Source organism: Acipenser ruthenus, chromosome 47, assembly GCF_902713425.1.
Source record: "Acipenser ruthenus chromosome 47, fAciRut3.2 maternal haplotype, whole genome shotgun sequence".
In the NCBI taxonomy this organism is placed as follows: Eukaryota; Metazoa; Chordata; class Actinopteri; order Acipenseriformes; family Acipenseridae; genus Acipenser; species Acipenser ruthenus.
In genome coordinates this window covers 4,742,759-4,757,882 of record NC_081235.1, presented here as the reverse complement: position 1 = coordinate 4,757,882, position 15,124 = coordinate 4,742,759, and the positions used below count along the sequence as shown (strand labels likewise).

The window sequence follows — 15,124 nt, the reverse complement described above, 5'->3', positions numbered from 1 at the left end:
ACAGATCATTGTTTTTTATTTAAAACACTGTCTTCTCTGATTAAAATATCCCCATTTTTTCTCCGTTTATTTTACAAAAATAATTTCTGCTAGAGTGCTCTGTATTATTTTTTTTAACTGCAATATGTTTATGTAATTTCATTCCAATGGCATTTTAAATAAGTGCTAACCAATGTTTTAAGATCCATTTTCATGCATAATTCCATCACCTGACCGTCTTGCAGCCCAATAATTCAGTCTCAAAATGTTCAGAACAGTAATACTGCGTCTGGTTCTTCTGTTGGAAAATAAATTACAACTCGATAAAAACAAATCACTTTTACATTCATATGTAGAGCTTATATACATGCGTGGATCCCAATTCAAAATCAAAGTCACGATAATCTGCCAATATGTACAGGCAGTATAAAGGGTTACACTGATTTGTAAAGACAAAAAGATTATAGCAACGCGGTCCACTCTTTTCAGAGGCACAGTATTTTGAAATAGTTATTTGGGCTTAAAAAGTAAAAATAAACTTTATCTGTATGAAAAACCACACTGTTAGAGCAGTATGACATCACCAAAACGAAAGGGGCGAATTTGTAACCCATTTGATCACAGGTCCCTCTGAATATCAGATAATCCCAGGCAGTTTTATATCTCACAAGTAAGTAGCCTGGCTGGGCTGCACACTCTTTCAATACAAGTTTATTCGTTAGTACGACACTGTACGTCCCGTCAGAACTTGCCCTTTTGGGGGGAAATCCCGCTGGCTTTGACGAGCACGGCCGATATGAGCACGACGGCAGGGGGGGAGTCCGTGTCCTCCCGTGGTTTCGGGGGGCTACCGCCGCTGCTGGATTTGCTGTGGCTCTTGTCCACAGTCGGGGTGAGGGTCACGTTCTTGACCTCCTTCGCTCTGAGCTCGCAGCAGCACAGCAGCTTGAAGAAGGCGCTCCTCATCTCCCGGCTGGACAGGGTATAGATGAGAGGGTTGAGGGCCGAGTTCAGGACGGCCAGGGCGATGGACCAGTCCACTTTGTAGAGGAACGGGCACTCCTGGGGGCTGCAGGCCACGTCCAGCATGAGCAGCACGAAGAGGGGCCCCCAGCAGATGATGAACACCCCCAGGACGATCGCCACGGTCCGCAGCAGCGCCATGGAGCGCTCGGAGAAGCGTCCCTGCTGCCTGGAGGCGACCCGCTGGCTGCTGGAGTTGACCAGCCGGTAGATGCGCACGTACAGGATCACGATGGCCAGGAGGATGCCAGTGAAGATGGTGATGCAGATGGCCAGGTAGCTCTTGGAGTACAGGGGCAGGACGGTGGAGCATGAAGGCAGGTTCCCCATGCAGTTCCAGCCCAGGCTGGGCAGGGCGCTGAGGAAGATGGAGACCAGCCAGCAAGAGCCCAGCAACACGAAGAGCCGGTACCTCTTGGTGGCGCCGTAGGGCTTCATGTTGACCATGGTCATGTGTCTCTCAATGCCGATGGCCAGCAGGCTGAACGTGGAGGCGCTCAGGGCCACGAACATGCTGCCCTCCCTCATGAACCACTGCATGGGGGTCAGGAAGAAGGTACGCCGCCCAGAGCTGAAGATATTGACCACGTAGGCCACGCCGGCCAGGAGGTCAGACAGGGCCAGGTTCCCGATGAAGTAGTACATGCGGTTGTGGAACTTCTTGTTCTTCCACACGGCGAGGAGCACCATGACGTTCTCCAGCAGGATGAAGGAGCAGATGACTAGCAGCACTACAGTCTTGCCCGTGTCAATGCCCTTCTGCCGACCCCACTTCCCCGAGCTGTTGTAGTGGAGGACGATGGTGGGGTCCATGCCGATCTCCATGCGGCTCTGGTTATCGTACCCTTCCATTCTGCAGCTCCAGCTCTGCTCTGTTCAGTCCATAACTTTCCACACCTTTTTTTTTTTTCGAAGCACAGTCCCGTTCTCATACACACGAGGGCGCACTTGACACACTGATGCGAAACTTTTTCTAAGAAGTCCACATGTTGCAATGCGGTAAAACTTTTCAGGAGCTTATCTGTAAGAATAAAAAATAAAACAAAAAAAAAACAGCGAGTCAGTACAGAATAAAACTGAATTCTCTGTAATACACAGAATGCATCAAAAAGGCAGAAATGGAATAAAAACACCAGCTTTGTCAGGGCTGTCCAATCCGGTCCTGGAGGGCAGTTCCACTCCAGGTTTAACAGGTAAAATTAGACAATGAACTACTTCAGGGTCTGGATTGGTTCAATTAAACAATTTAGAACAGGGCTGGAACAAAGACCAGGAGAGGAAGGGCCAACTTTGGCCACCCCTGCTCTCACCTGACCTATGCAGTAACCTGTCTCTTACCAGCCCTTACCCACCTAAATGCACAGGGCAGAATCTAACTGTTTCTTTGTAATGCATTCACCTGGTAGTGAAGAACTACCATGCATTCCCAGTACAAATAAAACTGCTTCCTCCCTACTTTCTATTCTGAACCTCGGCTTTCATTTGCATCCTGTGACCCCACACTGTGTACTGAAGCAGTTGACTTGGGAACAGCGTTTGGGTTTCTACAGCCCTAACCCTAAACGTAGCCCTTACCCTCAGCCTAACCCGTCTCTCTTCCAGGCTGATAATCTGATTATCTTAACTTGTCTTTAGAGCTCAAGCTATCAGGAGCTCAGACCATCTTGTTTGCCCTTCCCTTCCAATAGCAAAAGCACAGCCAAGCGTAATCAGGCAGAGTGAAAGCACGGTAAAGCACAGGAAAGTGTTGTAAAGATTAGTGAGGTATGTGAAATACTAATATAGCACACCAGGGTGACCTGTGGTAAATCCACAGTATAACCATGAGAAAACTGAAAAAAAAAAAATACCACGTAAAACCAGAATTGCTGATAAAATGTTACAGCTAACTTGAAATACTATGGGGACCTTTTCTAGGCTGTCCTTCCACTCCGATGGATTAATACAAGCTTGACTGCACTGGAATTAGGCGCGTTAAATAATTATTAACCCCCAAAAACACAGTAATAACAGCAGGTTCTGTAGAAACAAAGAAAACAGAGGTATCTCTGCAAACGGCATACGCATTCTATTAATCACAACACGACACACGCGTTCATAACGATGTTATCTATGATACATAGAGAGATTAATTGGACCACGTACAAAAACAACAGTTTTTTGCAAACCTAATTCCCCGGTGTTTTTTTTTCCCATTCCTAGACTCCATGTTCTACCATCGTTTATATATTTTACGCGCTCTGCTCAAACACGTTTCCCCGTGTCATTCCCTTACGCTTCCTTCTCGTTTAACCATACGCCTCGTTATACTTCACCATGGTATACACAACCTACCGCAAACCACCTAATCTGGGTTTAACAGCATCTTCACACTTTTAACTGTACACTATTATATTTGCTCACTTACTTTGCTGATATGTGATGTACTCTATTAATTATTAAACAAACAACTGTTCGTCTCTGTATCCTAGTATTTGAACATATAATAATATGTGTTCAAATACAAATGAGAAACGTAATAATAATAATAATAATAATAATAATAATAATAATAATAATAATAATAGAAGGAATCGTGATCATATACATACCTGCTTTTGTGTAATATTTATTTCCAATATGTTTCCTTAAAAAAAAAAAAAAAAAGTTTCTTTCTGTATTCTTTCCAGAAAGGTTTTTGCTTGGTTGGTTAAGTATATTGCTTCCCGCAATGCTTCCTTTTCCGTGAATGTTTAAAGATAACGGTGTCGTTCTTCATGTGCTAATGCAGACGCTCATACATGTCCTTCCCTTCCCACTGTCCCGACTCGCTCTGTCAAACTTTCCCAAACTTTGTCCAGTATTTCGCTGGTGTGGGAGGAGTCGGGAGGCGTGGCCATCTCGGACTACCAAGCCATTCCACCAATCAGAAATTGGACAAAGATGAATCCGATCTAAATTATTACAAATACATTTAGAAACAGCAAAACAAAAAGAAAACAACAGCACTGTCGAATTTGAAAATGCTGTAATGTGCAACCCATCACAGAAGGAAGTGCACCGTACATGCAATGCTGATAATGACATTTATTAGTATTTTTTTGACATCACCCAGACAGTGATGTTCAGAGTTTTATTTTGCGGGTTTTAAATGTGGAATGCGCGTCACTTGGGTGGTCTGCAGCAGATCCTATTCGGGATGTTGTGTAGTGATGTTTGGCCTTCTCGACTTTTTTTTCACCCAATGGAAACACAAACTGGGCGTGAAACTAACAGAACGAGATATTCGACTTGCCTCAGAATGCTAAACCCTGGGAAGTGTCTCTCAGGCCGTTAGGAGCCAAACCATCCCAAACCTGCGCGGTTCAGGGGCGGTCCTGAACAACCAACGTGACAATATAATCCACTCCTCTTTGACTAATCTGCACTGTCACTGCACACAGCGTCACTGTTAGTTTCGATTACAGGCTAGAAACCCTTGTGGCACGAAAATAGATTTCACTATATTGGCATGTATTGTATGATATATTTTGTAATATATTACTTTATATTTTTCAATAGAGAGAGAGCAGTGTTTGTTTCTCTCTGGTAATGTGTAACACGTGTAACTGTTCTAACGTCGTCACCAGTACCCAACGAGAGGGCTCACATCCATGCTCACCCCCGGATAACTTTCACCCAGGCTCATTCTCACTCACATGAAGTTTATTTTATGATGGTTAGCCGGAGGTGAGCGCATTAGGCTGTGACACCAGCGTGAAAAAACTCCGGTTCAAATTCAGCGTGCGGGCGCCTACATCTTCGGGATGTAGATAAATCAATGGATCAGACGCAACGGTATAAATTCATATACATCAGTTTGCTTTTATGAGTTAGATTTCTCTCAGCTTCGTGATCTGGTGTTTTTTTATATGTATAATTTGCATTTTGCTTAAGTAGCGAATCAGATTTGTAACCAGTGTGTGTGTGATGCATTCTGGTAGGTATCCGTTTTGAACGATGTAGGCAAGTCATGTAAAGCTATTCTTGTATACTTTTCTTGTTTAAAGTGACAGCAGTAGCCGTACATTAATCTCGGTTGAAAATGCAAAAACATTTTGTATTTTTGATTCCAGGGCCAGCATGAATGCAGCACAGTTTGCATCAATGGCCCCAAGGCGAATTATTTTGTTTGAACTATTTCAACACTCTATACAGGTCTGGGGAAAAATAACATTGCAGTAAACTGATGATAATATACTGTGCATATATCTATGGCAGTTAACATTTTTTCAGCATGGATACTGTTTATCTAATTATCCTAGGGTAGTGTAACTCCTTAGTGCTGGAGGACTTACTGAAATTACACCTTATGTTTTTGGCAGTATTAGTGGACATTTACTGCAGAAATGTTCTGAAAACTGATTATTGGAATGGATGCAATGTATAAATAACACTTTGACCCAAAGCTTATTATTATATTTCATTGTTCTGAAGAGCCACCACCCAATTGGTTTTAAATTAAGTTTTATTACTCAACACTTCAAATCAGGCATCAGGCAGCTTTTTTGAAAAACACTTCTACACAGTGAAAAACTTCTACACAGTGAAAAACTTCTACACAGTGAAAACACTTCTACACAGTGAAAACACTTCTACACATTTTAAACACAACAAATGTGTTTTATTCTTTATTTAGTTTTGGTGTAAAACAAATGCTGTCGTTTTATTTCGCGTGTGTAGCTTGAGTGGCATAACTTTGCCTGTGTTGATTAAAGTTCTTTCTCATATAAAACACTCACACGAACACAGCACAATATACAGGATCTGCTACATTAGCAATGCATGTATTTATTATATAGCTCTGTCATGACTTCAGAGATAACAACCGCTACAGCAGCAAACATGAGGTTGCTCTGGCTTGTCAGAGCTTATTAACCCTTGTTCTCCTTGGCTCCACTCCCCACAGGCTAAGCCGCCCCTGGTACCCTGACACCCTGGTGCCCTGATAGCTGCCGCACAGTGTCATAGTTAAGTTTCCACTGGGTCACCCCCAGACCGGGGCTGAAGAACCCGTGTGTGTAAGAGACGGAGCAGCATCGTATCACACAGCGTCTTTCATGATATGCATTAAAGGGCAGTTTAGTCATCCCTTATAAAAGTTTACCTTGGCTAAAGCATAGCAGTGTAATAAATCATAGTGAAAGCATGGTAAAGCATAGGTAAGTATTGCAAATGATAACAAAGTACGGTAAACTATGGTACAGGCAAAGTATAACCATGGGAAAACTGCAAAAATAACTGATTGATCTCAACACTTTGCCAAGTCTGGTCTTGATGGATCCTGGCATTAACAACAACCTGGCTCTGTAGCCCATTCCATCCCCTCCCCACTCTCTCTGTGAAGACACGTCTCTTGCCTTCTGTCCTAAATCACCACTTCATTTCCATGTTGTGTCCTCTCCTCCTAGATTCTGTGCTGTGCTTAAAGTATTGGCTCGGGTTAACGTGGTCAATGCATTGCACACTAATACAATACAACGCAACTCGAAATCAAATCTGTGTTCAAGCAGGGGCCAGCATGCTGAGCACACTGCAGCCTGTCAGTCAGGCAGGTCAACAGTGTTACTGAGTTTATCAGGGTGTGCATCAGAGGTGCTGTTTAATACCTGCAGAGTCACTAAAACCTCACCCTGTAACGATGCAGAACAGTGTGTGTCTGGAGCTTTTGTTTCTGAACTTCCTGTACTTTTGCTTGCAGTGCTAATTTCATGCAAGAAGAAAAACAGTCCCTGTTCCCAAAACTATAAGGAACGCTTTATCAAGGACTGTTTTCGGTAAAGTCCATTTTAATTATTGAAATCAAGTTTGCAGTTCAGAAAACCCCCCTTTTAGCGGCTTTGAAGAAGTTATTAGTCTCTACACATTTTTTTCAAAGTTCTGTTTAACCTAACAGAAGGTTTATAAACACTCTTGAAAAAAAAAAGTCCTTAAAAAACATTCTCTAAAACAGTTGTTGAAGTTCAATCAGAGAAGTGGTGAATACAGATGAGCTATATTAGAAAAAGAAAACTTCAAGGGGTAAGACAAAATCATTTAAGAATTTAGTATAAACTCAAGATGCCACTGTGACTTGAATGTGTCTTAGTCTAACAGTATCTCTAAAAGAACTGAACGAGGGACCAGACTTCATGGATCTACAGAGCAATCAGCACGATGGATTTCTGTGCAGCGGTCTGGACGATGAAGGAGATGAGAGAAGAGGAACAGCAGCTGCTCCTTGAGACAGAACCACACAGTCAAAGCGCAGCCACCCTCGCCAGCGATCCTGCCAGGATAGATGCCAGCGCGGACCACCACTGCCACCCTTAACAGGTTAAAGGTTAAAAAAAAACGCTTTCCGCTGGAAGGGATTTCCCAGGAAGCATTTCTTCGCTGTGACTTGCTCGGCTGAGTCAGGCTTCAATACATAAATAATCACTGTCATTCGTCACAAATGTAAACTGTTTAGATCGAATCAAACAAGCAGTTCCCATCGCTAAACCCTCGGCCGTGTATTCCCACATGGGGGTGTGTCAGACCTTTTACCTACATGCTAATCGTGAGCACCGATTACTAGAAGGAGAAGCAGCTGGCATTAGTGCTTTTGAAAAGGCACTCTGTCTGCTGTGAGCAGTTAACCTGTCTGAGTTACTTCATGCGTTTCCGTCCATTTAAGTTATTTTGTTGTTATTGTTGCTTTTGTGACCATTAAAATAATTCAAACCCACGTACAATGCAGTCCACAAACCAGCTGGACGAGCCCCACGCCATAATCGCCCAGTATAAGAGATGGTTTGGCGTGACGTCTGTTTCCTGACCTTGTTTGCTAAGGGTTATAATTGCCTAATTGCAGGATTCCGTTGTTTACTGGATTCCAGAGTATAAATCGGCCAATGTCAAGCACAGAACATTTATCAGCAGCAAAACTCAAAGCAGGAATACATTGTGAATTTCAATTACAGGTCAGCTAAGCCCCTTCCCTTTGCCATTGGGATCCTCTTATAATACCACAGCCCTTCTAGAAGCTCACCATAGGAAAGGCATAGCAAAGTGCAATAAAGCACAGTTAAAGCATGGCAAAGCAGAGTAAAGAATAGCAAGGCATGGTAAAGATATTAATACACATGGGAAACTTTTATAAGGGAGGCAGACCACAGCATTGCCAGCTATAGCAACAATGGATTGCTAAGACAAATTCAGCAGAGCTACAAACAGAGTAGTGCAATGTATTACATAGGCAAACATTACCACAGTGGCACAGTCCCCCACTGGCAGCCATGCACTACAGAACCCCTGCATTGGCATTGCCTCAAATGCATTGCCATGTGTGCGTTTGCATTGCTCAGCTGTCTTGTCCTCACCTCCACTGTTCTCGAGTCTAGCCCCCTATATAAAAAATATCACTATAGGGACTACAGTTGTTTATAGTACTGTAGTACATACTATAGTCTGTTATAGAGCTTCTACAAACAGTATGTAAGTTGGTGGCTAGGGTTACCTCCGTGTCATGCGCTACGGGTCTGCCCTCTGGGTAAAGACAGCTCTGCAGCTGCTCTTTGTAGAGGTGAGTGTTGGCATGACTTTCCCCATCATGCTGGGACTTGCACACTTTACAGTTAGAGGCGTTTTCTCCATGCTCGTTAGCATACTCTGTTTCTTGTTCCAGTTTTGCCACCTTGAGCCAAACCTGTTTTTCTAAACCATCATCTGGTTCCTCACTTATCCCGTTTAACACTGATCTTGGATCAGCTAATGTTATTTATAACTTCAGATGGCTCAGTCAGAATTCTAAGATGACTCTACAAGAGACGAAGTGTGCTTTAGGACTTAGTATGCTTACTTGGTTTCCAATAGTTGTACCTTATTACCTAATGTACCCTTATGATGGCAGGTGAAATCAACTGTATAAACTATCGAACGTCTTCTCGCCTCGTTCACTTCCTTCCTGTGTCTCCGCTAAATAGGACCCCGCCTCTGATCGATTTCCTTTGCAACGCAGAATGTGAGTGTAAGGCTCAGGGGGGGACCCTATTACCTGTAACACAGGAAGTGGACAATTGTGATGTACTGGTTTAGAGATCAGCTGGAAAACAAATGTAGGTTACTTTATTTACTGGCGGAAACAATGGACTGCATGCAAACTTTGTAGCACACCCCTCACCTCCCACCTAACACCCCCACACACTCACTCACTCTCACTCTCTCACACCCACACGCTCACAAAAACAATCAGAGCTTCAGTTATTTCCAGAGAGGCAGATCGTTTTATTCAGAAAGCATTTCCTTCCGTTGTGGTGAGAGCCGTACCCGCTCCAGGACAGATTGGTGCAGCAGTGCAGACGCTACCACTGCTTCCAGTTTAACCACGCACCAATCAGAATGAGACAAAATATATAGCACATATTCAAATGAATCCATTCATAAACATGTGCATGCTGGTAGTACCCTTATGAAAGGTCCCCATAGTAAAAGCACAGCAAAGTGTAATAAAGCACAGTGAAAGCATTGTAAAGCATAGGGAAGCATTGTAAAGAACAGCAAGGTACGGTAAAGCATATTAATAAACCAGGATAAACTACGGTAAATGCAGAGTATAGGAGCAGGAAAAGCATGGGAAAAAAGCAAACACGCTGAGCAAAGATAGCGTAGTAAACTTTTATAAGGGCACAGCGATGATGGACTATTAGAGGTTAAGGGCGATCGTGTATTCATACCAACTAGAAATCACATCTAGGATACACAAGGATCCACTCCTAGCACTGACAGAGAAACTGCTACAGCTGGCCTTAGGTACTGTATGTTATATTTGATAACAGGCAGTCCTTTTAAAAAGTTTACCACACTAAATTTGCAAGGTCATTTTGCAGTTTTCCCATGGTTATACCATGCATTTACCATAGTTTACCATGGTTGGCTTTATAATATCCTTTACCAGGACTTTACAGTTACTGCCTATGCTTTACAATGATACACATGTCACATATTATTATTATTATTATTAATGTTATTATTATTATTATTATTATTATTATTATTATTATTATTATTATTTGTATATTTAGCAGATGCCTTTATCCAAAGCGACTTACAGAGACTAGGGTGTGTGAACTATGCATCAGCTGCAGAGTCACTTACAACTACGTCTCACCTGAAAGATGGAGCACAAGGAGGTTAAGTGACTTGCTCAGAGTCACACAGTGAGTGAGCTGGGATTTGAACCGGGGACCTCCTGGTTACAAGCCCTTTTCTTTAACCACCTGACCACCATAGCCTCCATACATATACCAGCACACCATAAAAACCAGCATATTAACAAACGAAAACACTGTTTCAAAGTCACAGAGCTTAAAGGAGAGAGGAGAGATTTTAAACTATGTGGCTAGAAAGAGCCTGCTGTCTGTCTGTCTGTCTGTCTGTCTGTGTCTGTCTGTCTGTCTGTCTGTCTGTCTGTCTGTCGTCTGCTGCTGCTATAAACAGAGTCAGAGATGGTGGGAAATGACAGGGAAGGAAGATCATTCAGCTCCGTGGGACAGAGAGGCTGAAGATTTCCAGTCACCTCTTGGCTGTTTCATCGCCCCTTTCCCACCATTCACCCTCTACACAATAAACAAACATCTGGCACCAAACCAAACCCATGGCAACTCTTACAAAGATGTGCTACAGTTAAAACACAGCAAAGTGCAATGAAGCACAGAGAAGGCATGATAAAGCAGAGGCAAGCATTGCAGAGCCCAGAGAGGTATGGTAAAGCATATTCAAAACAGTGTGATGCACGATAAACTAAGGTAAATGTATTGCACAACCATGGGAAAAGCATGGGCGGAAACTGCAAATTTACTGTAGTAAACTTTTATAAGGGATCTCAATCACGGGGCATGTTCACCCAGCCTGAGCGAGCCCGAATTCCTGCAAAGCCCACAGACCCTGGTTCTTGGGATAATTATAGCCTGGGCCCTGGCTTCCATTTCTCAGTCTGCATGTGCAGTAATCTCCCGGAACGATCTTCCCACACTGACACACCAATACATGTTTTTGTTTCAAACTCTTTTTTTGCATACGTTCTTTTCTGCAGTCTTTCCCAGCAGAGTGTCACAATGTAATAATAAACAGATCCACAGTCTGAGTGCTTTATTGCATGGGGAATGTACAGCCACTTGGAATGTTTACTAAACTTTGATGGACATAATTGCCCTTGCCCAAGGGACTGCTACAATGTTTGCATGGCACATTCTAGTATTATAACTGCTCTTTCTTTCTTTCTTTCTTTGTGCACAATGTGGATTTATCTTTATTTAATGGCCCGCTCGTGCAATTGTGCTAATTTTCTGTGTTCCTTTGCCCCCATTCCTTAACGTGAGCCCCATCTTTATATTTATTTTATTTATTTATTGCATTTATACAGCGCTTTTTATACAAATGAATCACAAAGCACTGTACAGTACATAGCAGAAAAAAAGAACAAACCACAATACATTTGTATAGCATGTCACACATATGACTGCCACACTCCATTGAAATACAGATTTCACAGTATACACATAATACAAAAGCAGCAAATTTAAAGTTACATTAAAACCCACTAAGATAAGCCATTTTATAAAAGTGCGTTATTATCTTTATTTTTTTATATAGCGCCTTTCATAGTGGACCACCATCACAAAACGCTTTTTAGTCTTGACTTGAAAACTGTAATGGTCCCAGCTTCCATGACAAACGAAGGCAGAGCATTCTATAATTTAGGAGCTCTACAAGAAAAAGCCCTAGCTCCTGTATTGCTTTTGTTGACCCTAGGAATAACCAGCAGCCCCGCGTCCTGTGATCTCAGAGTGTGGTTTGGAAGATACGGGGTCAGTAACTCCTGCAAATAACTAGGTGCTAATCCATTCAGGGCCTTGTAACAGCAAAATCTTAAAATCAATTCTGCACAGGGAGCCAGTGTAAAAAAGCCAAAACAGGGGTAATATGTTAACTTTTCCTGGTTTTAGTCAGAATTGTAGTGGCGGTATTCTGAAGCTGCAAGTGAGATACCACACGTTTTGGGACACCAGAAAAAAGTGCATTACAATAATCAATTCTAGATGAAACAAAGGCATGCATTTGCTTAAACAGCTTCTGTCTTCGGTGTGTTGCTCAGCATTATGCGATGTGAAAGCAAAGTACTGGATGCAGCCACTAACACACGTGTGCTTTGTGGCTGGGAGGTCTTATCAGCAAAGAGGTGAGGAAATTAGAAGCGAGATACTTGAAGAACCAACCACTGTCACTGGGAGAGGAAAAGCAAGTTAAGAACAGTATCTGCCATTACAGAACTTAAAATTTAAACCCTCTACTGGAAACTACTGCTTATTTACTTGTGCTACTTCTATACTATGCCTAACTGCAATCATAGCCACAGTAACGTTATATATAACGTCACAGTCAACCAATCAAAACGCCAGCTTTCAGAATATTCAGAAGTGTCGTCCCGTGCAGGCTAGACTGCAAACATTACAAACTCGATAGAAAAGTTCACGTGTGCGGTTGACCTAATTCGTCATTAGCACCATTTTTTTGCAGAAAGGAGAAACCCACCCAATAAAGTTACTATACCAGAAATAAACAACTGAGACTTTTAATTCAGAGGCTGAAATGGTCTCTCATTCTAATTGCGCTAATGACGATTAGGAGCTAATAGCTTTGAGAATCGAGCCCTGTGTCTCTTATGGTAGGACAGTGTCCTCTCGTGAGCACTTTGGGTGGCAAGAGGCTGGCAAAGCGAAGCTGAGCCGCTCTGTCATTGACTTGTCGTGTAAGCTTCTTGCAGGGTGCCTCATGCTACACAGAGAGAATCAGATCATTGGGAGGGCATTTCTCCTGATGTTCTCAGTCTGTTGGCAGGAGGTCATTGTTATCACTGGTAGGGACAGACAATGCCAACATTTGGGCAACACTGTAAGAATGAAAGCATTGTTCATTGTGCAGCCAAGGCGAGGAGGTGCCTTCAAGAAGAACAGCACACTTAACTAAATATTTATTTCCGCTGCACGGTTTTCTTTCCTTGAGAGAATCGAGTTGTTATTGGCTGACAGTAACCCTGTCCAGGGCTACTGGGAAGTGTCTGGCCAGTGAGTCCCACAGCAGAGACAGGTTGCAAAGCGTTCTGCTTAGCAGAGGATTAACAGATGTGTTTTTTTTCTTTTACCCTGGCTTCGAATCCAGTGTTGATCCTCGCTGAATTCCCACCGAACACAACAGGAAATACCCTCGGTGATCCGGGCTGATCCCTCGTGAAGTGACTCGGAGGGCGGCAGGAAGCAGCTTTGACACTACAAATCCCAGCGAGCTCAAGACCATCGAAGAAAACGTTTTTTAAAAAGTACAAGAACAAGAGACCCTGAGAGGGGGCAGAGGCGTCTAAACCACGTGGCGGAACGGGCACATGACCACACCCTCCCTCTTTGAAAACAGAGAGCGGTCAGACTCCTGTAACTCATTGTAGTTACACTATTGGCCCCTGCTCACTGCTGAAAGCCTCAACCCGTGAGTTATGTACAGGAATACAACGTTACCCCATGAGCGTTCATTGAGTCCTGTAGGTATTCCAGGTCTGAGGAGAGCTGGATAACTGGACGAGTGGGTGGTTGTAGAGAATAACCACAGGACTGTTTGTTGTATAAAGTGGTACATTCGTGACATTTTTATAGGCTACTGATAATGGGTGTCTCTATCAATCCTGTCCAGTCCAGGACCTTGTCAGAAGTTCAGTTCATGATTCCGGGACCTTGAGAAAGGGACAAAGCGAGTTCCACCGAGTCAAAGCTCTACGGTCAGAGTCCCAATGGTAAGGATGTTAACCGTTGAGTTCCTGTCTACATGTACAGACCAATTTAGATTCCTCAACGCTGCTGGTATGACTGTGGCTGTACTAGACCAACTAAAAATAGCCGTGAATTGCACTACAAATAGATTACAAATGACATGTGAATTGGTACGATAGGAATTCTTATCTTGCTGGTGATTAGCAGGCACTGTGGTGAATTAAAACAGGAGCCTGCATCAGCCCCTATCAGCCGCCTGCACTGGTTCAGGAGAAAGGCAGGCTGCATCAGGAAGGCAGTGTAACAGACGGAGCTCCAGGGATAAGTAATACTCAGAACAGCGGTGATAACACTGCTCCAGGCTGTACAATGCTGACGTTACTTAAACCATAAAACCCACCATGCACTGGTAGGTGCTGGATTTTCATAGCGCTGGAACACAAAGAAGACCTCAGTTCAAAGCTCTAGAACCCGATGTGTTCCGCCCCTAGACTTGAGCTGACCCCGTTAACCCTTTATATTCTGGATACACTCAGAACAGGCCCTATTGTATACTGTGCACCCTCTTCCTATAGGTGTTACTTGTACTCAACAGCTCTGGCCAAAAGTTTTGCTGCACCTAGAATTTTAGGATTGAGACACAGAGCCTCGAATTTCATGAAGATATTTTTGTGGGGTGTTTTGACCCCACACGAGGGACGCCTCTAATCTAAACAGGTGGAAACAGGAAGCAGCACAGATAAGCTGCTCCTCTGACACAGTGTTTCATGACGTTGTGCGGCGCAGTTTCTCTTTCTTCCTGTGACAGTTTCGAGGGGTCTTTATCGTTTCAAGGGTCACAACCGGAGCTGTCTGGCCCTCGTCGTGTTTGGATTAGCCGGTGAATCGCGTCTGAGTGGCTCGTCTGTCACTGTTTATCTCCCCCCACCTGGTAACTGTGACCCGGTCACTGGAGCCAGCCTGGACACCAGGAATAGCTTGGGGGTAATGGGAAAAGGACGAAGAGACAATGGGGGGCTAATTTCAAAAGCTTTTATTCCCCAAGAGTAAGTTTAAAAAAAAAACACCTCCTGCTAAACACAAGTTATAAACGTATTGTTAAACCTACCGCTCTCATCACTGTGATCTCTACACTTTGGTTGGCTGGCCCTCACTTCAAACACGTTGGCTATGTCGTTGGTACAGACTCATTTATAAAACCCTAATCGGGAAATCACCCCTCTATTTAAGCGAATTGTTGACTATATCAGTCTCCTATTCCAACCTTCGATTCAGCAATTTGATTAGTTTAATTGTCCCTCGTGTTTTTACTGCTGTTGGCCATA

General features: G+C 43.3%; 1 protein-coding gene across 1 annotated transcript; it reads right to left on the bottom strand.

Moving 5' to 3' along the window:
• LOC117966316 (sphingosine 1-phosphate receptor 3-like) lies at window positions 1-3,817 on the bottom strand. Its single transcript, XM_059014255.1, has 2 exons — window positions 3,594-3,817; window positions 1-2,023 (listed from the first exon to the last, which is right to left on the bottom strand). The coding sequence occupies exon 2, from the start codon at window positions 1,852-1,854 to the stop codon at window positions 721-723; it is 1,134 nt and encodes a 377-aa protein (XP_058870238.1). The 5' UTR covers window positions 1,855-2,023; window positions 3,594-3,817; the 3' UTR covers window positions 1-720.
• Window positions 3,818-15,124: the final 11,307 nt, after the last annotated feature.